Source organism: Silurus aristotelis (genome assembly GCF_946808225.1).
Source record: "Silurus aristotelis genome assembly, chromosome: 21".
NCBI lineage: Eukaryota > Metazoa > Chordata > Actinopteri > Siluriformes > Siluridae > Silurus > Silurus aristotelis.
In genome coordinates this window covers 10,193,470-10,217,771 of record NC_139594.1, presented here as the reverse complement: position 1 = coordinate 10,217,771, position 24,302 = coordinate 10,193,470, and the positions used below count along the sequence as shown (strand labels likewise).

Genomic DNA, 24,302 nt, shown 5'->3' with positions numbered 1-24,302 from the left:
GCGTGTCTGGGAAATTGTCCTCGGACACGAGCGAGGCTTAGTTGCAGCTGCTGATAATCTGTCTTTTACACTGTAATGCAAGTCTCAACTGTAACCACATCTGTTGGAATGTATGTCTTCTGAGGCTTGACATGTAACCTGTGGTCAGTGCCACATATATTAGTTTCGGATTCTGTCTCTTGGTGAGGCAGGTATCTAATTCATATTTTGTAGTAAAGACGAACAGGCTTATAAACTTATTTCTATATAATATGGTTATTTTAAATAATTTAGATCTTATGAAACATGAAAAGGTGTGCCAGAGGATTCAATTAGTGTATGTGTGAATTTCATTAACTGACCAAATTCATCCATAACTCTTATATACTAATTGTGTTTACACTAAACCCTGTAAATTAAAGGCACATGGGTGCAAGGAATGCAATTGGATAGCATCCCATTGTAATCTTCTTAAAATCCAGACCAGTCTCTGTTACACTGGCTTAATAGGCACATTAATAAATTAGTACACCCACTGAAACTGTTCTCTGTTTGACTCAAGTCACGGCTGTCATGTCTTTTCTTTGCTTTTTTCAATCTATAAAGCCTCGTTTCTGTATTGCAAACCACTGGGTGTCAGAAAGCAGGTGAAGCGTAGGCGGCCTCAACAAGGCAACCTCCTCTTGGGTTCCACTCAACAAAACCCACATCAGCCGAGCGATATGGAAGTTTTCAGGCTAAATGAGAAGCTGTATTAATAATTCAGAGCGGGGCGCATCACATTACCTGGTTTGAGTTACCAACAGGACTTTAAAATGAGCTGCTCTTTCTGTTTGAGCAACTCGAAGTGAGATTGACGTCACGTATAATTGTGACTAGTTTGTGTGAGCCCAGTGACACCGTTGTGACAGTAAACTGTATGGAGATGTGCAATGAGGGTGTACATACTTTACATGAAACGTTATATAGATAAAGCTTGGATTTCCGTTCAATGTAGACCATGGCTGTAATGACATCCAATAGTGTCACTGCAGGGGATGATTACAGATTACAGATGCCAATAGATTAGTGGTGTTTATAGTCTAATTTTGTCACAAAAACTATGAAACATGCTTCACATTTATAGACTCTTACACTTTTTCTTAAAAGGAAGATATTCTGCATTGTATTGCCTGGGCATGTATATTATGTATACCCTACACAAGAGATTTTACATACACACACACACACACACTCACACACACACACACACACACACACACACACACACACACACACACACACACACACACAGACAGAGGCAGTTGGCACATTGGTGACTGTGTGCTCTATATGTGTAACATTATCTGAAGAGCATCCTACAGTCCTACAGTATGCACCTGTCTCACAGCCATGTCGTCTCTGCCTCATACTCTGTCTGGATCTTTAACCAGCTTATGCTGTCCCAGAGGACATGCTGACCAGTTGGTGGGTCTCTTCAGAATGTTAATGTGTTCACAATACACTCAATGGCTGGACCTTCCATTTATCTATATTTATTTTATTTACATTTTATTGGGTACTAAATAGGAGCACTGGATGTCCACCCTGTATATCCGCTTCCCATCAATAGAGAAGGGCCTCTATTTACCTAATATTATTGAGATGATATTCTATTCTCATTGAAGTGCACTGGGAAGCGTGTAATGACAATTAAGCACTATGACAATCTACCTTGTTGGTCTACTTTATATGTTTATAGTTGGAAACTAAATTGACTGATCTGCAATAGTATCTGTTTTATCTTTGTCTGATCTGGAGAGGATGCATCAGTTAATTGCAGGATGGACACACGCACACGCACACGCACACACACGCACACACACACACACACACACACACACACACACACACACACACACACACACACACACACACACATTCAAAAGCACATTTGAACTGAAAAGGAATGCACCATAGCTAATCCACTTACTAGCATAGTTTTGGGAGGTGGGAGAAAACCAGTCTACCTGTGTTCAACCTAGATACTTTAATACTTAAATACTTTACAAAACTTCAAAATAAACAAAAAATATCCAATTAGTGTTCACTCATGGCTGGGTGTTTTTGTTAGGAATACTACCCATAGCCTCTGCTCACTAACTCACTAACTCTGCTCACTATCTCACTAAGGCTGAGACTATTAAGGCAAAGAAATGAAAACAGTTCACCACCCAAATAATATCAGGCCGAGGGTGGTCAAAGTGTAGGTCTTTCTCTTTCACACACACACACACACACACACACACACACACACACACACACACACACACACACACCTGGCACTTTCTCTCTCTCTCTCTCTTTTGCTTTCTGTGTCTTTCTGTCTGTCTTTCTTTCTCTCTCTCTCTCTCTCTCTCTCTCTCTGTCTTTATGTCTGTTTCACTCTGTCGCTCGTTGTCTCTGTATCTCTCTCTCTTTCTTTTGTTCTGTTTTTGTGTCTCTTTCTCTCTTTGTGTCTTTCTCTCTGTCTTTGTCTATCTCTTGCTCCCTCTCTTTTGTTCTTTCTCTGTGTCGCTCTCTCTTGTGTTCTGTGTCTGTCTGTCTGTCTGTCTCTCGTTTTCTCTCTTTGTTTTTCGTTCTGTCTCTCTCTCTTTCTTTCGTTCTGTCTCTGTGTCTCTTTCTTTCTTTGTGTGTCTTTCTGTCTTTCTCTCACTCTGTGTCTTTCTGGCTCTTTCTTCCCATCTCTCTCTCTTTCGTTCCCACTCTAGTTCTCTCTGCATCTCTTTCACTCTTTGTGTGTCTTTCTTTCACTCTGTGTCGTTCTCTCTCTCTCTCTCTCTCTCTCTCTCTCTCTCTCCCTCTCTCCCTCTCTTTAGTTCCCTCTCTGTGTCTCTTTTTCTCAAGGCCTGTGTCAGTCTGTCTGTCTCTCTCTCACTCTGTTTTTTGTTCTCTCTCTCTCTCTCTCTCTCTCTCTCTCTCTCTCTCTCTCTCTTATTAAAGCAGCACGTGTTTGTGGACGGGGGCGAACACAACCACCCCGTTGTCCGTTCTCCAGCTGTTCGTGTGGTGGGCGCGTGCGGTGGGCGTGGTGTAACACGCTGCCCCGCCTACATAGCGGTGTGGGCGTGGTTTGGGTGGGCGCATTTAGGAATGGGTGAGAGACGGGGTTTTTTTCCCAGAGCGCGTCAGTGTTACGGAGCGGAGCAGAAACCCACCTGATGATCTCCGGATCAGTCCGCTCAGCGGCTCACCAAGTCCCAGTTAATCTACCTCGAGTAACAAAGTTAGTCGCTTTCAAACCCGTGCTTTCTACTTCTTTGTAACTCCACGTGTTTTAAAGAAACATAGCGGTAGATCTTTAGGCGTGTATCTACTCAAACGTTGCACTACTTTCCTTTTTAGTATTATTATTTTTTTTTTTATATAATTTTTCTTCCTAATTGCATTGCACGTGAGCATTTCTCTTGAGGATTTGAGGATGCATACCACCCAAAAGGACACCACCTACACCAAGATCTTTGTCGGAGGTCTGCCGTATCACACCACGGATTCCAGTCTGAGGAAATATTTTGAGGTGTTTGGGGAAATTGAGGAGGCTGTCGTGATTACGGACAGACAGACTGGAAAGTCCAGGGGGTATGGTTTTGTAAGTATTGTGTGTTTTTATTTTTTTCTTCCCCCTGTTAAAATCCTGCCATTGATCTGAAATCACAACTTTGTAATCGCATCATCACGTGCTCATGTAAAAATCAGGTTCCTCCATAGTTCTGAAATGTGAACACACTCCATCACATTTGACCACAAAAACTAGAAAAGCTCTGACCAGAAGTTTATGTCTGACAAGTCAAACATTGAGGGGTTTAGAAGAAGCATGAAGTAGAGTTTTGTTGGGACAAAATTGTATCTGAAGCACAAAACATCAAAACATTAACTTACAATGTTAAATATCAGGTTAGTTCAAGATAAACTATAAAAAATCTGTTTGTGTTGTTCAAAAGTAAATATACAAACTTTCCATGTGTATGTTTGTGAATAAATTATTTTGGGTGTCAAAATGTAACGGACAGAATGTAGACATCCTGAATTTTACTGTCTCCAAGCATTTAGTTTTAGACAATAATTCATCTGACTTAGAACATCATTAAAAGAAAAAGTTGCGTCGAACATCTTGCCTCTCGGATTTGTGGCCCAGGTGCCGTGTAGTTGGAAAAATAGCCATGAGTGTCAAAACTGTAGGAAATTCGCACTCAAGACGGCCTTTTGATTTTATTTATATTAAGTAAAAGTCTTTATAGTTTTAACACGTCGTTATTTCTTTTCTTTAACCAGGTGACAATGGCAGACCGCTCTGCAGCAGACAGAGCTTGTAAGGACCCCAACCCTATCATCGACGGCAGGAAGGCCAATGTGAACCTGGCGTACCTGGGGGCAAAGCCTCGGGTGATGCAGCAAGGTGAGGGGTTTCACATTCTCTTTAGAAAACGTGTTCTGACTAGCGCAGCCGTAGGCATCAATAAGGCAGGATACGTAGGCCACAATCTGTAGAGGATAAAAAGTTTCTATTTTGCAAAAGCATTTAAACCACACACGTGTGTTAATATCCTGCATTTGTTATGTTCTTGTATAGGATTCACGTTTGGCGTACCTCAGATTCATCCGGCTTTCATCCAGAGGCCTTATGGGTGAGTAGCAACGGTACATTGTATTGACCGGGTGAGAATCAGTACTACTGTTACCTCCATATTAATTATAACAGTTAAATCGAAATGATAAAAATAAATCATTCAACAGTGGAGACAATCCAATTATTTCTCCACAGGCGTATAGAGTCTATATGTAGATACAGCTGTTAATCTTTAATCACGATGTTCATCAATGGATAACCACATATCACCAATTAAGAATTTTTGATAGCATTAGATTGTGTCTTTTTTTTTTTTTTTTTCTTTCCTGAGTGTGCGTTCTCGTGTGTGTATGTGTGAGATGTTTTATTTAAATTGATTAAAAGACACTGTAGCTTGACTCAATGTTGTCTTTCTCTGGTCCGACAGGCTCGATATGGGTTAAGCTAACTGATGGTTTGAGGAATAGCTCTGTGGGCATTGCTCAGATCAATAGCTACTGTACCTGTAGACTCAATCACACACAAACAAGCTCGAAATGGTGATTACATATGCATGTATGTTGGTTTTTTTAGTTTGGTTTGGACTTTTCATTTTAATAGTGCATAGAGCTGTGTGTGCCTTTTTTTACCGTTATGAAGTGGTGTTAATAGCTAAAATTGTGTGCTTTTTTATTTACTGGGGGGGGACGCTGGTTTGGGGTGTTGATTTTTAGAATTGTGGAGGTGTGATAACTTTGCCACGGCAGCAAAGCGAGGCTTTCCTTTGATGCTTTTTTGTTTGTTTGTTTGTTTGTTTTTTGCTGTAGCTTGTTTTTTTGGTGTCTTGTTTTTGGAGTGAGTGCAATCTTTTTTTTTCTTTTTTTTTTTTTTTTTTTTTTTCTCGTGTGACACTGTAAAAAAAACAAAAACAAAAAAAAACCCCAACCTCATCCAAACAACCCAACAATTTGCTTGCACGTTGCCGTTTTTCCTTTCTTTCTATCTTTCTTTCCCACTGACATCTTTCATGACCGTAATGTATTTGTAGGTCTTCTGTTTTACCCACTTGCACTCTATTCTGCACACTTTTATCTGTCTGGTCTTCCCTTTCTCTCTTGCTTTCCTCTCTTCTGCTTTCTGCCTCTGTCTCTCTTACACTCTCTTTCTGTCTAGCCCTATAAGGCATTACACAGTGGATCCAGAGTTTCTAGAGTCCTGCAGTCTGTCAGTCATTGATATAATGTTGTACACAAGGCAAAAACCACTGACTCACTTTCATGGAAAAGCCAACTTTTTTTTTTTTATTTTTTTTTATAATAATCAGAAACTTTGATTTGTTGGGGACATTTTATTAAATGGGTTTTAGGCCTTGTATTATTTAATCCTATGTGTATGAGTGAAAGGTGTGTGTGTGTGTGTGTGTGTGTGTGTGTGTGTGTCTGCATGTGTTTGCAGTGTTGCAAGCTCCTCGATGTGACACAAAACAAATGTCTAAAAGGCACAGGCCTCTAAACGAGCCTTCATCACATGGGCTCGTGTGGCGTTAAGGAAAACAAGCTTCTCTATTGTGCCACACAAAGGCCACAGTGCTGACAGTGCAGTCGCATGAGGCCTGCGCTCTCTGTCTCTATCTCTCTCTGGCTTTGGGAGCTGGACTACATCTCGCATACAGCCATGAGATCCACTCTGAAAAACAGGCCCACTATAATGCAGTGTCACCTAAAAGGAATTTCTCACATAACAACAGTGCCGTGTAGGGCAGCTGAAAGGGAACCTCGTGTTTCTGACCTCGGAGCAGTTGGCTCACACTGGTATGGGGCCAAAGCCAACATAGTGGTGTCACATTGGGCTTGCAGTTCACTAGGCTGAAGCCAGACTATGGCCCTGTATATGGGGAGTTTTTTTTTTATTGTAAATATGACTAAAACACAAACGTATGATCCTGCCATCCAGTATCTCGTATAAAGAGGCCTGTTCTTAGGTTCTGACTTGTACTGCTTTGAGTTTACACCTAGAGTAGCTCTGGTTTAAAATGGAGAATCAAAGTAGTCCAGTCATTACTAGTCTTAATGCATGTGTTAAACTGGCCTTTCAGATGAGCACTTTGGTTTCAATGTATTCCAACAGGTGTGCTCTCTGGAGCCAAATACGATGTACTTCTTCATGGCATTTGATCTCAAACCTTTATTTAGATATGACTATTAATATGACTGGTCCTAACAGTCCTGTCAGAGGGAGAAAAAAAATGCTGTGGTCTGTCATGCCACTTGGTAACAGAGGTATATTTAACCACTGCCCGAGGAGGTAACAGCGTCCTGAATCTCGGGGGTCTATAAGGGTCATTGATTGCAATCAGTTTTCATGGCATTTAACAAGACCAAACAGAAACAGGTGGTCTGCTTTTAAGTGCTTGCGATCTGTTTATTTGACTTCTACTCTTAACATTTGAGCAGAACATTTATTTAAAATTCGATTAGAAGTTTCTTACAATGAAAACATTAGATTATTGCAGAAGAGAAAGGACTAACAAATGGACTTTTATTTGCTTAAATGTGTAGGAATGACTGTCCAGTTAGTAAACTCTTGCTATAGAACACAAGCACTGTGCTTCTGCTCTTTTTGTAGTTTATTGCAACAAAAGTAGTCATCATTCGATTCCCTGAGCTTCACATCACCTTGATTCACCATTAACAAGATTATTGTATTGATCATTTGAGTTTTTCGAGTTATTAGCTGGTTTGACCGGTCATGGTTGTGCTAGAATGGTTTAATCGTGGACTTCCTTGATGTGTTGTGCAGTTAGAAAGTCCAGAAAAGCTCTACGACACTGGTAAAAGGCTACTCCCATCATTCAAACAGATTGCAAGCTATTAAAAACGATGAGATTCAAACACAAACATGTTTATTATTTACCTAAAGTCAAGGAAATAGATTGCCAGTTACAGGTGCCAAATCCGGTGAACTGAAGAGTTTTTCTAAAGTCAGGTGGTTCCTATATATCCTTTTGCTAACTTAAACATGCAGTGGCCAAATGGTGATTATTAAAACTGGTGTTGACCCACCATGTATCCATGGTGAAGAGAAAATGCCCAACTATGTCAGAAATTCTCAGCTGTCCACTCTTAATTTAGAGCAAAGCTGCTCTGGTACTTTGGCTACAAGCATGTGTGGTGTAATTTTGCAGGTGTGTGTGTGTGTGTGTGTGTGTGTGTGTGTGTGTGTGTGTGTGTGTGTGTGTGTGTGTGTGTGTGTGTGTGTGTGTGTGTGTGTGTGTGTGTGTGTGTGTGTGTGTGTGTGTGTGTGTGTGTGTATCCATGTCTGTATCTGTTTGTGTATGTATGTGTTTACCTGTGTGTCAAATAAGTCTTCTAGTTCTGGAACGGTGTGTTTTACTGTGCTTTGTGTGAGAATTGATTTGTATGTGCTTAGGTGACTCTGGCATTGTGTTTGTAACCCATATCATTTTATATTGTGTGTGTGTGTGTGTGCTGTGCTGTTTGTTTGTTTGTTTATTTATTTATGTGTGCCATAAAGCAATGCTATTACCTCAGGCTGGCAAAACCTCAGTCTAGGATATTTTAGATACAGCTCATTTCTTTATTTTTTTTATTTTATCCACTTTAACTGGGGACATGATGTTTGTTGGTTGGTTGAATTGAATGATGGTGTGCTGAAAATAGGGTTGCCATGATAGCACTTTTATAATCTCAGGTTTATCTTTGTGTTCGCTAGTCTGGAGGGGTGAAAGTGTTTTCACAAGCTTGTGTGCTTAGTTTGAGTCACATTTTGGGCCTAAACCCTCATTATATTGTTGACATCATTGCTTTTTTGCTACTACTATATACTATTGATGTACTAAATTAATTGCTCTTCTTTGCTAAACACATTTTGAAAACAAAAATAGCAAAGATGATCTGGGGAACAATCCTCTCACAATGCATTGGGGTATGTAATGAAAGGCAGAATGTGCTTATTGTTCCTGATTGCTTATTTAATCAAAACTCCCTCTGTGTGTGCCATCCAGCATGAAGCTCATTGTCTAAAAGTGGAGGGGGAAATGGCCAGCAATGTCTCTTTTTGAAAACTTTCCAGCTGTCAAAGTCGCAGTGACACATTCACAATGCTCACCTCATCAGCTCTCCGCTTCCACAGAGTCCAACTTTCCCCCTCTACTGAGCTCCAAAACAGGCCATGTGACTTTGCAGCATGCTTGTAATATCGCTAAATATTCAGCTCTCTCTGATTTCTGCAGCTGTGTTTCTGTGGTGAAAATTCAAAAGGTCATGTATTAAAATGACTAATAAAACTTAGTTTTTTTTTTTTTGTCCAAGTCCAATTTTGCTAGTGAAATGTCTATTTTGGCAACCCTATACCTCTGATACAAGGCATTTCCTTGGTGTTGGTGGGAAATGGGGTGTGTTGTTTTTTTGGAGTTTTTTTTTTGGATTGTGGAAATGTCGTGTTTGGCCACGGTGTGGGTTGTGTTTCTGCAGTTCAAACCATGTGTGGTGTTCTTTCGCTCTAGTTTGTTGTGACTAACACAATGCTGTGTGTTTGTGTGTCGCAGGATCCCCGCTCACTACGTATACCCACAGGCATTCATGCAGCCCAGCATGGTGATCCCTCACGTGCAGCAGACCACCGCGTCAGCCGCCGCCAATGCCTCCTCGCCTTACATCGACTACACTGGAGCTGCATACGCACAGTACGCCAGCGCTGCCACCGCTGCGGCTGCCGCTGCTGCGTATGAGCAGTACCCGTATGCTGCCTCCCCTGCTGCAGCTGGCTACGTCACCACGGCCGGCTATGGCTATGCTGTGCAGCAACCGCTAGCCGCTGCCACTCCAGGCTCTGCCGCCGCTGCTGCCGCAGCTGCAGCATTCGGTCAGTACCAGCCCCAGCAACTGCAGGCTGAGCGTATGCAATAGCAGCTTATGGCACCGATTTGAGGAAAAGCCAATGCCCAGTGACAGCTCATTGGCTGTATAGAGGTGTCTCACCAGAGGGAGGATAATGTGATGAGGAGGATGATTGATGGAGGTGTTTAAGTAGGGTGGGAACTCCATCGCTTTCCAACTTGCTGTGATTAAACCAAAAAAAAAAAAAGAAAAATGTGAAAAAAAAAGATTTTCAGAGAAGGTGTAAAGACAGAGATTTAACTTTTTACCAATATCAATACTGTTATTGTTACCTTTATGCTTAATATTGATGTAGTGTATTTATTGCTAAAGGAGAACGCAATGACTAATCACTGTGGCTTGGAGGTGTAGAAGAAGCCTTAAGTCCCGATGCTGTCATTAAATAAGAAGACTTTTCATCATGAAGGACGTTAGATGTCCGCACAGTGTTTTGATTCTGAAGCCCTCTAACTTACATATTTATTCTCATTTTTGAGGGATGTTTTTCTGTTCTGTCATCTAATGTGCATTGCAAGGTTTTGTTTTCTGATTATCAGGGAAATGGAGCATTTTTCCAACAAACTAGTAAACTGACAAGCAAACTCTGCCAATCAGGGAGTAGTACACGACTGTGGAGAAATGGCATGAAAGAAAATGCAATTGTAGCTTTGTCTGGCATGTTCAGGATTACCTTCTTTCCTGATGCTGATTGTCCCCCTACTCTCATTCCCAATTTGACCTTTTGACCTATGCAAAGCAAAAACAGCCGCCAGGAGACAAAAACAAAGCGGCAATTTCCTGCCACTCTCCTCTGAAGGACAACGAACAATTTCAGAGCACGATTAAAGGACATTACATAGTATTATTTGCCTTCTCTCTCTCTCTCTCTTTCGCTCTCGCTCTCGCTGTCGCTCTCGCTCACACAAACACACACAAATACTGGCACTAACTTCCTTAACACTGGGGCAAAATGTTAACTCATCCACACATTATTGCACACATCCACTAATTCATGCACTCGCATTGTATGATAAGTCCAAACTGACAAAAGGTCAGAGCTGGAGACTTGTGAGTGAGGAGCAGGCAACAGCTGCTGTATGGGGACAGAAAGGCTCACACGTGCGTACACACACACATACACACACAGATTGCTCTGGAAAGAACGCATCACTTGTGCTCGTTTGTTGAGCTGTCACATTTTAATCCCTGAGCCCGCTTGGGAACATGTCCCTCTCCAGCTTTGTCAGCAGATCCACCTCTGTCCTAGAGAAAAGGGCTGGAGGCTTAAACACAGGCTGAACTCCCCCAATCTCCTTCGAACCTCACCCTCAGCACCACCGCATCTCTCACTTATGAGCAGCACCTCTCTGGAAAGAACTGGTGAGAGAGTGAGACAAACAGACTTCAAACAATGTACCAGTGAACTTCCATCAGTCCACCAAATGTTCAAATCATCTGTTTATTTTTTTTTTTGTGTGTGTTTTGTCTAGAGAAATGTCTGTGCACCAGCATGTCTTTCTTAGTGAGAGAGAAATCCATTCTCTGTTCTCTCAGAAAACCTAATGTCACATCTTTGTACTCGAAAGCAGCACTAAACCTGAGGGCTCCAACACAAGTATGAGAGTTCACAGTGCCTTACAACTGTAATGCTATTTAAAGAGAACTGCTATTTATTTATTTTCAGAGTTATGCTGCGCTCTAAGGACGGCGACTTAGTGGCGGTACTGTATTAATAATAATGTATTCATCTCATGGCATATTATAAGTTATTGAGTAGATTTAGTTATAGTATCATTAACATACTCAACCAAAAATGTTGATTTATTTAAGATACAATTCTGTATGTGCACTGTACATTTTTTTTTCTATGCCTTCTGAATTTTAGAGCATTTCATTAAATATCTGGTAGGTTAATGCCTCATGTAAGATATTTATTTAATGCAGGCAAGAGCTCTCTTTTTTTTTTTTGTCATATATGGAGAACTGTAGAAAGTAAAAAAAAAAAAAAAAAAAAAAAAAGAGAAAAACGTCTTGTAGAAATTAAGCAAAATGCTGCTTCTTACACTAGAATGTATAGTCCTTGTCAAGGTTCAATATCTGTGCTTCTACTGCTTTTAATATACATCAGATGGGCTATTTTACACTGTTGGGAATTTTTTTATACTTGAACAAGGGAAAATATGAAAAGCAATAACAATAAGGAAATCCTTTTAAGGAAGCATTTCATTGTCACTGGATTTGGGCATGTAAGGTGTTATTTACTATTTAATGTAAATCCAAAGGTTGTTTCAGTAAACCTAATTTAAACCTTATTTCAGATTTTCAGCAATATTTACTCAAAAAGAAAATAAAAGGTTCTATATTTCAACCTTAACTGCTGTGTCTTTGCTTGTCATGGTCCATATCAAAGTCAAATATTTTGTATCGATTCTCTATAAAAGCATGTAATATTTTTTCCTTGTCATATTTCTACTCGATCCCTTTTTGTTAAAATGAATAAATAAAGCAATACATTTGTAAACTGTTCTAATCATGATTTGGATGAATACCATTGTAAAGAAATTGTTTATAACAGCAACAGTGGGTGCAAGAGTTGTTTACTATTCCTTAGAGAACATTTTGTCATAGTTGGCATTAGAGTTTGAACTTTAACACATTTTGTTTAAACTTGTATTTTCTGATTAGTTCACTGTCATTTATATGTGCAAGCCCACATACTCTAGTCTTTTGCAATATATCATTTAAGGATGTAGAGAAGGTTGATTCTAGTCATATATCATTGAGAATATACAGTAACATAACAGAAGATAGAAGAGAGAATAAGTAAGAAACTAAACTAAAGCTGGCACTGTAGAAGCAGGATGGGAAAAGGGAGAATACATGTGCTTTAAATACCCACTGAAACTGAACATAATCGTTTCCATGATTGACAGTTTATAAGGAAAATTATTCAAGGACGTTTGATTAAGTTGAAATGACTTTAGGGCTGACATCAATACAGTAATCCTTTTCCCATCTACTTATGGTCACGTCTATGCTTGGTCTGATCACAACTTTCTGGTTTAATTTGTTTATGCTGTTTAATGAAACCCTGCTTGTCCTTGGTGCAGGAAACAGAAGTCAATGTATAGAAAACTGTAGATTATTTTCATAATCAACAATACCAACATTAGCCCATAGCTTCTAGCTGGATAAAGAACAAATGTATTTTTCCATTCTAGATGCCACAATCACAAATATGGCAAAAAAAAAAGTAAATAAAATTCTATAAAAATGTATGTTTTCTCCTATCCCTTCATTTCATAACCCTAAATCATGGTAAAATCTTGAACAATAGACAGAACTCCCCTTTCCACTGGAGCAGTGCTCTTTATTATTAAATTCTTCTATTGGAAATATGTACTTCCTATTTTCCATTCAGATGTACTATATGGCCGAAATCTTTGGAAAAACCATCCTTATCTGCTTTTAAACTGTGATCTGAAATGTATCTTTGCAATATCATGATCTCTACACTTCTATAAAGGCTTTCCATGAGATTTTGAGTGCTTAGCTGTGGGTATTTGTGTTCATTCAGCCACAGAGCATTGGTGAGGTCAGGCACTGATGCTGAGTGAGAAGGCTTGGCACACAGTCAGCATTCCAGTTCATTCTAAAGGTTTTCAATGGAGATAAAAGTCAGTAGTGTTCCTGTTTAACATTTGTACACAAAGATTTCGAGCAACAATGACGATCACAGTTTGCCCTGACTCGCTAGATATAAATGCAACAACAAGAGGATACCAACTCACATGATGGAATAATGGCAGATTATGATGACAGTTTATGACATGTTGAACTCACTTTGAGGTCTGTGAAAATGTTTAAATTATCCGACATGTGCATTAAGCATATGCAGCACAAATTGTCAATGGGTCCTCATATCCCATGACTATGAAGACTAATTTCCCCAACCACTGACCTTTATTCAGCACAGATAACCCAGCTGCTGGTCACGTTCAAGGGCTTGTTTACAAATACTGATTTATAGTTTTGTGATGCCAAGTATTAAAAGCAACATGTACAAAGTGTTTATTTTGGGTTAATGTATCATGGAGTCACTAGAATGACGAAGCAAGATGGCTTCATGTTGTGCAATATATATAGACATAGACGTGTGTTGTTTTTTTTTACTGAATTTAGGTAAAAAGCTCAGTTGTAGACATTTTAATAAATGGCATTTCCTGTCTTTATTGTAGCTGGATATACCATGCTGGCAAACCACATTACAATGATACTGATCTCAGTTCCAACATGTAAACCCAATTTGTAATAATGCCACAGGTGATTATAAAATATCCTAATATATAAGTATACTGTATTGGTTACCCATAAATTATAAACTGGAAGTAGTGTTTTATCTTAACCCTTCATAGCCAGAGCTCACACGGTTTACCTGTTTTTAAATGCCTACACCTTTCAACAAGTTACTGCAAAATGGACTCCTGTTGGATCTCTAAATAATTCACTCTCCTTGTCTTTCTAATCAATAAGAAATGCATTTTGCTTCTTGTGGCACCCCACTCCACTGCATGTTCTATTTCTGTTTGGCCTGTAACCTGACACATGACCATATGTGTCCCCCCGTGACACAGCAGAGATAAAGTCTGTCTTAGTATCACCATGCGCGATAAAACAGGCCTGCTGGAAAATGTTACCCATTCAACAAGTCATGCTCCGGAAATATAAAATACAACACATGCCTGACATTAAGGCATGTCTCCTATGTACATCAATGAATTTCATGAATATAAAATGAGCAAAGGGACAGATTAATTTATCAGGTTCCTTACGAATAATTATATCTGCAATACCACCTCGCAGAAAATCATGTCTAAAGAATATTTAATTAGTATGTCTTAAAGGTGCCTCAGGTGAGTGTCTTCCTGGCCACTCCCTGTCTTGTTGTGGTCCTAATTGTGCATTGTGCTACAGTTTAACGTACCTGCAGGCCTGCACTGCTGCTTATGGAGGTAGACGGTCCTTCCTTGCTATATCTCTTCCTGTTAACTGATGATCTTGATAAATAAGCTATAACCCACTCTATCAGCAATGAAAATCTTTAGAAGTTAGAATTTTTGGTCTAGCATGAACATCTCAAACTTTGCTTGCACAACAATAACAACACAGTGAGTTAGATCTTTATAAGAAACTAATATTAGCCACGTTCTAGGCAAATTGGTGTTACATACCAAATAATCTACACAGATTTTTATATAATTATTTTCTCTATTTTGTCTGACACAATTTCAGTCTGTTTAATTAATGTTCTGAATTAATACTGGCTTATAAAAAACATTACCCTAGTTAGCTAAATGGATGATTTTTGCCCCTTGTTTACTCTGACGTGCACAAGCACAAGATGAATTTGACGATGTGGAGGAGATATAGTAGAAATATTTTGTAAAAATAGGCACATGGAAATAACACCAACAGCTTCATTATTAGAAAACACCACCTCTACTTCATGCATTAAAATTCTTACATCCCTACCATACACACATCGTGTACTAGAGGTGTATCAGTACACGTATTTGTACCGAAATCTTTCGGTACAGGGCTTTCGGTTCAATGCGATCCTTTTTACGTGCGGAACACTGTTAAAATCCGAACGTATTATTTGATGGGCCACAAGTTTGTTTAGTCTCCGCCTTGTACTTTGAGCCTTATTTTTGTTATTATTTGAAAAAAGCTTGAAAACATACACAATGCCAGGGGTATAAAAAAAGAAACAAAAAATATCCATAGCTTTAGCTGCTAACCACTTCCTGGTTAGGAATGAAGAATGGAAGAAACGACATTTGTTAAAGTATGCTGAAATAAGTGGAACAGTTAAGTAGATCATAACTTTAGAAAATTCAATAATAAATGTAAAAAAACACACATCTGTATTACCCATATGGAATCTAAATGTAAACTGTTCAATTTAATTTTTCAATGTATTTAATTTTATTTAATCAATATAATAAAAAAGTGCATTGTATTATTTAATTTATTCTATAAAAAAAATCTACTATTATTTGATATATTATTTAACCAAACAGGCAATTTATGTAAAACATTTTTAAAAATGTAAACTGTTCAAATAGATGATCACAAATGTTAATGATATTTAAAAAATAAAATTGACAAGCCATTTTATGTTTTGCATTTCGTGACTTGGAAACCGAGCTACGTACCGAACCGTGAATTTTGTGTACGGTTACACCCATATAGTGTACTTTATGCTTAGAAATACATACTGTGTTGTTCATATTTAGCCAATATAAACAAACTCAAAATACATTGTGTCTGGGTAGAATACCTGAATTTCCTGAATACCTACATTATATGGACAAAAGTTTTTACACACCTGACCATAAGCTTTCTATGTGCTTTATGGACATTCCATTCCACATGTAATCCCTATTTGCTGCTATACCTGACACTCTTCTGGGAAGATGTTCCACTGGATGTTGGAGTGTGCCTCTGGAGATTTGTGCTCATTCAGCCACAAGAGAATTAGTAAAGTCATGTACTGATGTAAGTGAGCTGAGGTGGCTGGTGTTCCAGTTCAACCCAAAGATGTTCAGTAGGGATGAGATCAGAGCTCTATATCAGGCCACTCAAGATCTTCCACAGCAGCTCATGTAAGCCATATCTTCATGGAGCTGGCTTTGTGTAGTGATGGAACAGTTTTGGGTATCCCAGTTCAAGTGAAGGGAGATGTAATAAAACCACATCCACAGACATCCTATACAATTGTGTCCCTCTAAGCTTGTGGCAACAGTTTGGAGAAGAACCAGCTATTCTTTTGGAGTGTGCAATAATGAGGGATGTAAATATGTTAAAGTAAGTGACCACTGCAAACTTTCAGCCACCAGACTCAGCTTCCTCCCAGACAGTTAACATTCTTCACCAGAAGCCCAGATAGCTTTTGTGGCTTATTGGGAAAGCGTGGGGGTTTTATAGAGCATTGTTTTTCTATTACACACTCATATAAATACATGAACTACATACCATTTTACTGTATAAAATAACAACTGGGTGGTTACACCATCACTGCGTGCTCTGTTGTATGAAGTGCGGCAGTGTGTGGATTTGGACAGAGCCATCATCTGTAATGTCGCTTTATTTGGAGATCCCGGAAGTGTGAGCGCCGCTACGCTACCGGGGCACAGGGAGGCTGGGAGCTGCAGTGCCTATTCGGACAGGAGCCGAATAATAGATCCGGCCATTTCAAGGAAGATAAACGCAAACGGACATCCTCCTGCCAAAGGTAAAGGCATTTCCTTTAAGAAATAAATAAATAAAATCAAGCCTAAAAGAGTAGCAAGGTCTAGACCTGGCAGATAATGGAGCAGAGGGGAGGCGCGCGCTCTTCATTCGGTATGTTGGTCAGGCAAAGGCAAGAGAAGACCCCAGCGATCAGACAGCTTTGAGTGATTATGTGTATCTTCTGTAGCCTTTTATGATCACATTTATCATGCATTTTTTTAAAAATCCTAGCTAGCTTGCATTTTCAATATCAATTTTCAATATTTTGTGTGCTCTGATTACTGACTTGCTTTAATTCCTTGATGGCAGAATACTTTATATCTGTCAGATATGTTTTCCTATTTTTCACAAATCTGCTCAAAAAAACATAATTCTATAAGGTAATGCATATAAATGAAGGTGCATAGTCTTCACTGCCTTTCTAATGTGTTCAAATTCATTTGAATAAGTTGCTGAATCCCACATGGTGTTTGTGGGATGAATTTTAGATGGGCATAGACCCCTGAAGATGAAATGATCTGTTTCTAGCTCCCCCCCCCCCCAAAAAAAAAAAAAAAAAGTAAACCAGGAAAATATTGGTACAGGAGGTCTGAGGAGTGAATTAGTTTTATTCTTGCTCATTTTCTGATGAATCATTAGTTTTTAAGACCATTTAAATGCCTTAACAAGTCATATTTTGGGCTCCCCTATCTTTTTTTGCGCTGAAGTGTAGCATATAATGTCTTGTCACTGTTACCCAGAAGAGAGACTGGGAATGGTGTCACTTTGTTTCATGAATCAACCAGTGTGTCAAGTGTATCAACAGTCTCAGCAAGAGCTCACAAATGTTGCAGGCTTGAAAGATGAAATATGATGGAATAAATGAATGAATTATAAAATGCAACTATCCTCCAAATGGATAGATCCATGCAGTGCTTTTCAAACCGTCTCTCTATGCTTCTTGAGATGTATTCATACTTGATGAATGAACAGTAAACACATTTTCAGTAGCAGGACAGAACCATAGTGACTGCTGGGAGAGGGGGTACACTATTGGTCTACTGGGAAAATTAAATTTCTTTAACTTAGGAGCATAATATTTGATTTCTATTTTTTCTTTCTTCCTTTTTTTTCCCTTGCATCCATGAGGTTAATACAGCTAGCTTGATAACTTGCACTCAAACCTAGTTTGTAAATACACAACTTCTCAAAAAAGACAAAAAATGAACTTGTTCATTCTCTGGAATTGTTACTTCAACCCAGCTGTGTCATTTTCAGCCTGTGGCTTGTACTAACTAACTGATGCTTTCGTAAGCTTATGTAGGATTTTTTATATTCATTTAGCTTTAACTCAATTTAAACACAAACCTTTTTTTTTTAACTTGCAACCTGTATTCCAGTGCAAGTTTATGAACAATAGCTTGGATCCTGATCTTTCTCACATGTCTAGTATACTTGTTCATGTTCTTGAACTTGGAGCTGTGTGTTTGCTCTGCTATGTGTTTCTACTATCTCTGAAATAGTTCCTGAGGCCCAGGTCAGGCATTTGGCATGTCAGGGAGAATTCTCCAGAGACTTTACAGGATGACGTTTGCATTTCCACACCGGGTCACTATTAATTACTGCTGACAAATCTCTGAGAGCAAGAGACAAATCAGAGAGCTGAATATTTTAGACCAGAGCTCCTCAGACGCCTGTCATTAAATAATTTCACTATTGATATCATTTTATGAGCGTATTTCAACTGTTTAGACATTAGGCTCATTATTTAAGACATTTAAAAGTTGTAAAGAATACACTTTATGAAAATGATTAGTTGTATGTTGACAATTTGTTCACATTATTCATAAGCATACTTGACTTTGAGTTATTAATGTAACAAGTCGAATAAAAAAAAAAAATCTAATATATATTAAAATGAAATAAAAAAAGATTACAGATCCTTTGGCTATCTTTCACAGATCCATTGGGGTTCCCACTGTGAGGTCAGGTTGGCCCAGTTAAATCAGTTCAGTACAGATTTATAAAGTAGTATAACTTTTTTTGTTCATTGAATAAGCTTTGTCTGATATCACTCATACATCAGAACTTCCATTTTGTAAAAGTTCCCTAAATTGATATGATTGTGCTTAGAGTCCATGACTTGACCCTGGTGGGGTTACATGATTACATTTCTTTCCTAATGAGAGGGACTGGAGAAGCATATTCTCTTTTTGGCCTCTGCTTCTTCTACACAAGTCTCTATATTGACTTGTTAAATGTGTTTTTGTTGATATTGCTGTTTCCCATAAAATATGAATTATTTATTAGTGATACTAAAATATGACTCTGTCAAGCTCCACTGAACACTTTAGAGATGAACAACTGACTGAATTAAACTTGAATAAAGAGTAAATTGTAATGTAATGCTGATATGGAGCAGCTTGAAAATATAAAAGCTAATTATTCACTCTTTAATATCTGCAGTTGTTTTAATACAGTGAGAAAAATGACAAGGCAGATAAGACGATCTAAGTATGAAAAAGTACAATCTCTGAAAAATGAAACGTGCACATTTAGCCATTGTAGCCTTCTCGATATTGGTTTTATTTGAATAGGAAAAATGTCAATAATGAATGAATTAATAAATAAATTTTAATAAGGCAAAAGGAAAATGTTTTAAAATCTCATTAATACTTGCTAAATACATTATACAAAGACAATAGTCTAAAAATTCACAGTACAATTCAAAAAAGTGCTTTAAAACAATTGATCGTCTTCTTCAGTGAAATGTAGCAATTTCAAATTTCAAAGCAATTTTTCAAATACAAATTTTATGTTTAATTGCATACGTTTTTTCAACTTAAGGAAAACTAAGGGTTAATTGTGGACAGTTTTCCACTGAACAGCATTCAGCATTTTAGCTTTGAGTAAACAAAGAGTAAATGTCTGATATGAAGATACAGATATTAGAACATGTTGCAATATATACATTGGAATAATTCCAAATTGTCTTCCTTTTCCAAACCCTTTATAATATCGATCATACCCATTTAAGCAGCTATGATAAATAGCTAATTGAAAAGTCATCTGAGTTCATGAAGCTTACCTTATATATGATTTTGTAGCTTTTGTAGCTCATTTTCACAAAAAGGCTCAGTAGCAAAGTGTCATACAGAGTCATGTTTTGTTGTAGTACAGACACAGTGTTGTTCTGCACTCTGTATTGGCTTTGCTTTTTTAACATGTGATTGATTTGCCTGTTACATTTCTCCTGAGCAGTGAAGGTGTGGCTGTGTAAAAGATATTCCAGCCCAGTTCTTTTCCCAGTGTAATGCTTTAAAGACAAATATTTTAGCCCTTATGTATTTACTTGTAGTAGTATTTGCAGTGATTATTTTATGTGTGTACAGTTTGATACCGTTACTCTCATGGATAGAGAATGAATGTGACTAACATTTGTATCTTTTTATAGGTTTCGATCGCTATGGAAGCACTAGTTGAGCGACTGGAACAGGCTGTGATTCGGCTCGAGGCGGTTTCAGCCAAGCTTCAGGGTTGCTCTGGGAGCTTGTCCAATGGCGAGATCAATGGATTTAATGGTACCATAATGAGCCTACATACATACATTCAGAAACAAATGTTAGCAAAAGTGTTTCTCAGGGGGAGTCACAAAACTGTGTGCTTTCGCTGCAAACTAGATTGAAACTATTGAGTCACTACATTATAAATATGACATTTAAACACTGAGCTTTGGAAAACAAAAATGTGTGTTCACCGAAATGGTTGTGAGACAACATTTGATATTTAGCAAACACCTTTCCACACTAATGTATTGAGAGAACAGTAAGCTCATGCATTTTTAATCATGTTCTTTAGTTCATTTTTTGCTCCAGAAGGGTTTACTGTTGTATTTTCTATGTTAAATTTTCTGGTGTAGTAACTGTGAGCTCTCTTCAATATCAAGGTGAATCTCAGTGCATGGATGCGTTTGACCATTTGCTGAAAGGCCCTCTGGCTGAATACTTGAAGAACAGCCAGATTATTGGAGGAGATGTGGCACAGCATGTATGTACCGGAGTTTGTCTATGTGTATATAAATGATTACAAAATATACTGTATGTCCACCAGTTTGAATACACCTGATCATCATGTCCTTATGTGCATCTAATAACATATTGAGCCCAGCGTTAAAAATGTTTTCCACTAATTTTTGTAGTGTGGCTGTGGGGGATTTGTGATCATTCAGACACAAGAGCATTATTGAGGTCAAGCAATGATGTTAGGTGAAGAGGTCTAGGGTCAGTCAGTGTTCCATTTCATCTCAAATGTGTTCAGTGAGATTGAGGTCAAGGATCTGTTTAGGACACTCAAGTTCTTTTACACAAAAAAATTCTCAAACAATGTCTTCATGAAGCTCTCATGCTGAAACAGAGAGCATGAGAGCTAAGAGAACAGGATTAACTGCAGAGAATTAAAAAAACAGGATTCTTAGTTAAATTGAATTGTAATGTTCCTGCTTCTTCTACAGTTTGGGGAAAGAACACACATGGGTGTTATGGGTCAGTGTCCACAAACATTTGTCTATTCAGGGTAAATTGACAGCTGTAATATATACAAATCATACAAAACCTATAATTTCTATAGTATAGTCAACAGATCCAAATAAACACCTCCAAAATTCCAAGTACATTTAACAGATTTAAACAAAGTTCTTGCTTGAGGACTCGTCACTTTTACTCACAGCTCTGCTCTACTTGCATTTTACCCTTATGACATTTAGACATTTTTTTACTAAGTGTCTTAATCCCAGGAAATCTGATCTGGAACTGAAATAATAAGGTGACAGTTTTATTAAATTGTGTCTCTGTTGTTATCATCAAACCTAAAGCTTTACTATCAATCATGACATTTAGAATGCTCTGAGAAACAACACAGTAGAAACTAACGTAATGAATCCATTCATTTATCCGTAAATGCCAAGCGGCGGAAAGCTTTTTTTTTTTTCATATTCGGCCTTGAAAAACCCTGATTCTCGTTTATTTTTGCTGCTGTAGGTCTGCATTAGTGCGTACGTTTTCCTGCCTATTGTATATGTATTCTTTGATGCCATGTGTAGGAAAGTACTGACAAAAGAATAAAAAACCTGTACATTGTAAACTATTATAATGGAAGACAGTTTTGAATTTCAGTTGTGAACATTGAAACACCTGGAAATGTTCAGGCACTTTTGAAATTAAAATTACAAGAGACTGTGTTTTGTCTCCCATGACTTCTGTGCCTTTGCCACAAAGGTGACATTTGCTAATTCTGCCCTCACATCAGTGCTAAATCATGGGTGGGAGTTTGTTTTTGTCCCGTACAGTCATTTCCTTTTACGGTGAAACAGGCCTCTGGGTTCCACCTCTCCATTTTCCCAAACATGCATCTTTGGATCTTTCCCAGTGTGTGCTTTTGCACGTGTGTGTGTGGGTGGGTGGGGGTGTTATGAGGGTGAATGTGTGTAGCACATAAGAAGACCTTGCATAAATTGTAGGTAATGCAGCTTCAAATGTATACAGAAATGTGGTTAATGTTTTATTTAACATTCCTTATTTCTGTAAGATGTCTTTGTGAATCACCATTTGATTTATAGGTTTGTATTGGGTTTAGCATACTTCTGTTAAACTCTGCCTTAGAGTAAATTACAGTAAATAATTTTGTAGTTTGTAGTTCCTCACGCATGTCTTTTGGGTGTCTAAATGTGTTTTTTTATTCAACAGGCTGAGATGGTACACAATGCCCTGCAGGTACAGAAGATTTTCCTTAAACTGGCCTCCACACACCAAGAGCCTTCACAAGTAAGCCTGAATATTAATGGTTATGAACTCTATGCTAGCATTTTATGTAGCATATTTTGTCATATTAAAGAGAGTAACATTTGAATCTACCTGAAGCCCACATGATTAGTAGTCTAATGTGGTGGCAATAATGGAGAAAGTAAATGACCGCTTTACTGTGCGCTTCCACAGCAGCAGTCCACATGCTAATGGAGATGACTTACTTATAAAAAACTACCACTCAAACTCACACTCATTTGCCAGTTTATAATGTATGTTTACCTACTGCTTCAATTCTCTGGTCATGTTTATGAGTTGGATAGGTAGTTATTTGGGTGGTGGCAATGCATTTTAACACGTGTGTACTTCATAAAAGTGCCAATAAATGTATGTATAAGCTCATTCGTTATTAGTCAGGGGTTTTAGATCCTGTTAAGCGAATCCGGTGTCTATAGCAGGAACACTCAACACAAGCCAGGATGCATATGGTGTAAACTCACTTTTTTTTATACCATAGCACATTAGAGTGCAATTGAGAGTGAAACCTGAAAATGCATAAGGAGAACATGCTAAATTTCATGCAGACAATACCCCAAGCTCAGGAATGAACTGGGAATTGTGGGAGCAGTGAGGCAGCTGTAAGAATTGTAGATAAAAATGTTTCCAAAACCACTGAAAAAGGAACTGACAAAGCTGCAATGACGAGCAATATAAACAATAAATCTCATTTACAAAAACCAATACGTGAGCTGAAGATTGTATTGGCTGCTTTTAAAGGACATTCAGAACTGGTGAATGGCCCTGAGTATTTATTTTACCTGGACCCTTTCACTGTTACCATAGTTATCAGGCATGCTTATCAGTAATGCCAATCAAATGTTACATAATCAGTTGTGCATGTAAATTACACACATTCTTCAAGCCCTACAGATACTTATCTAGACATTGAAGGTTACAATGCCTTTGAGTGAGATTTCGTCCCGGTTTATTCTACTGTAAAGAACTCTTTTCCATATGGTTCGGAGCTTATGTAGTCATCCATGCGACATTGGTGTCTGTGTACACAGGGATTACTTCCCCTGTTTAAAAGAACGCCAATGCAACACATTCCCAATGCTTCAGACGGCAGCCCCGAGGGGAAGTCTGACGGCCAGTCTGATGTCATTCTATTGGACTTTGGTTTGTGTCGTCCGTGGGAAGTGTTAGCTCAGAGCTAATTGATGTTTTTTGAAGAGATGGTTTAGGAGGTTTCATCATTATGTTTTCTTCCTTTTTCTTTTATTTTTTTTGACTTAAAGTTGCCAAATGATAATATTAATCAAGACAGAACATTTGTCTCAGTGACTCCTGAAAAGCTGTATGTCATAAATATTGAAACAATTTGACACAGTAGATGATTTAAAACTACATCCAATGTTTTTTGGAAAGAATAAATCTAAAGCACCTTTTTCTGCATGACAAAATTGCAGTCAGTGTATTTATGACTGAAGAGTTACTGTATGAAAGCCTGTTACTCACTGCTCCCAGACACGCACATCCACCACGTATCATCTACATACATATATAAAACCTGAGACCACTAGTGAAGATGCTTCCATTTTGCTTCTGTATTACAAATTCTATTATCAGCAGTAGTTTGGTTTGTCCTCCTTTAATAACAGCATTCACTTAAATTTACACTGGAATGGGGTTTGTGTAAAACCTGACAGACCATGTTGGTTCAAATCCAGCAGTGTCGTCTAAACATGTGCTTCAAAAAAAGGGATA

General features: G+C 38.3%; 1 protein-coding gene across 1 annotated transcript in view; it reads left to right on the top strand.

The window, feature by feature from the left end:
* The first annotated feature begins 3,138 nt into the window (after positions 1-3,138).
* The window catches only part of LOC310716621 (adenylyl cyclase-associated protein 2-like), a 37,154-nt gene continuing 15,990 nt past the window's right edge, over positions 3,139-24,302 (top strand). Inside the window, exons 1-9 of the mRNA XM_083523904.1 lie at positions 3,139-3,607; positions 4,291-4,414; positions 4,589-4,643; positions 9,132-9,491; positions 14,437-14,474; positions 16,731-16,759; positions 20,192-20,318; positions 20,684-20,784; positions 22,479-22,556. Coding sequence (XP_083380030.1) covers positions 3,440-3,607; positions 4,291-4,414; positions 4,589-4,643; positions 9,132-9,491; positions 14,437-14,474; positions 16,731-16,759; positions 20,192-20,318; positions 20,684-20,784; positions 22,479-22,556 — 1,080 coding nt within the window. The 5' untranslated portion in view covers positions 3,139-3,439. The remainder of the gene's footprint in view (positions 3,608-4,290; positions 4,415-4,588; positions 4,644-9,131; positions 9,492-14,436; positions 14,475-16,730; positions 16,760-20,191; positions 20,319-20,683; positions 20,785-22,478; positions 22,557-24,302) is intronic.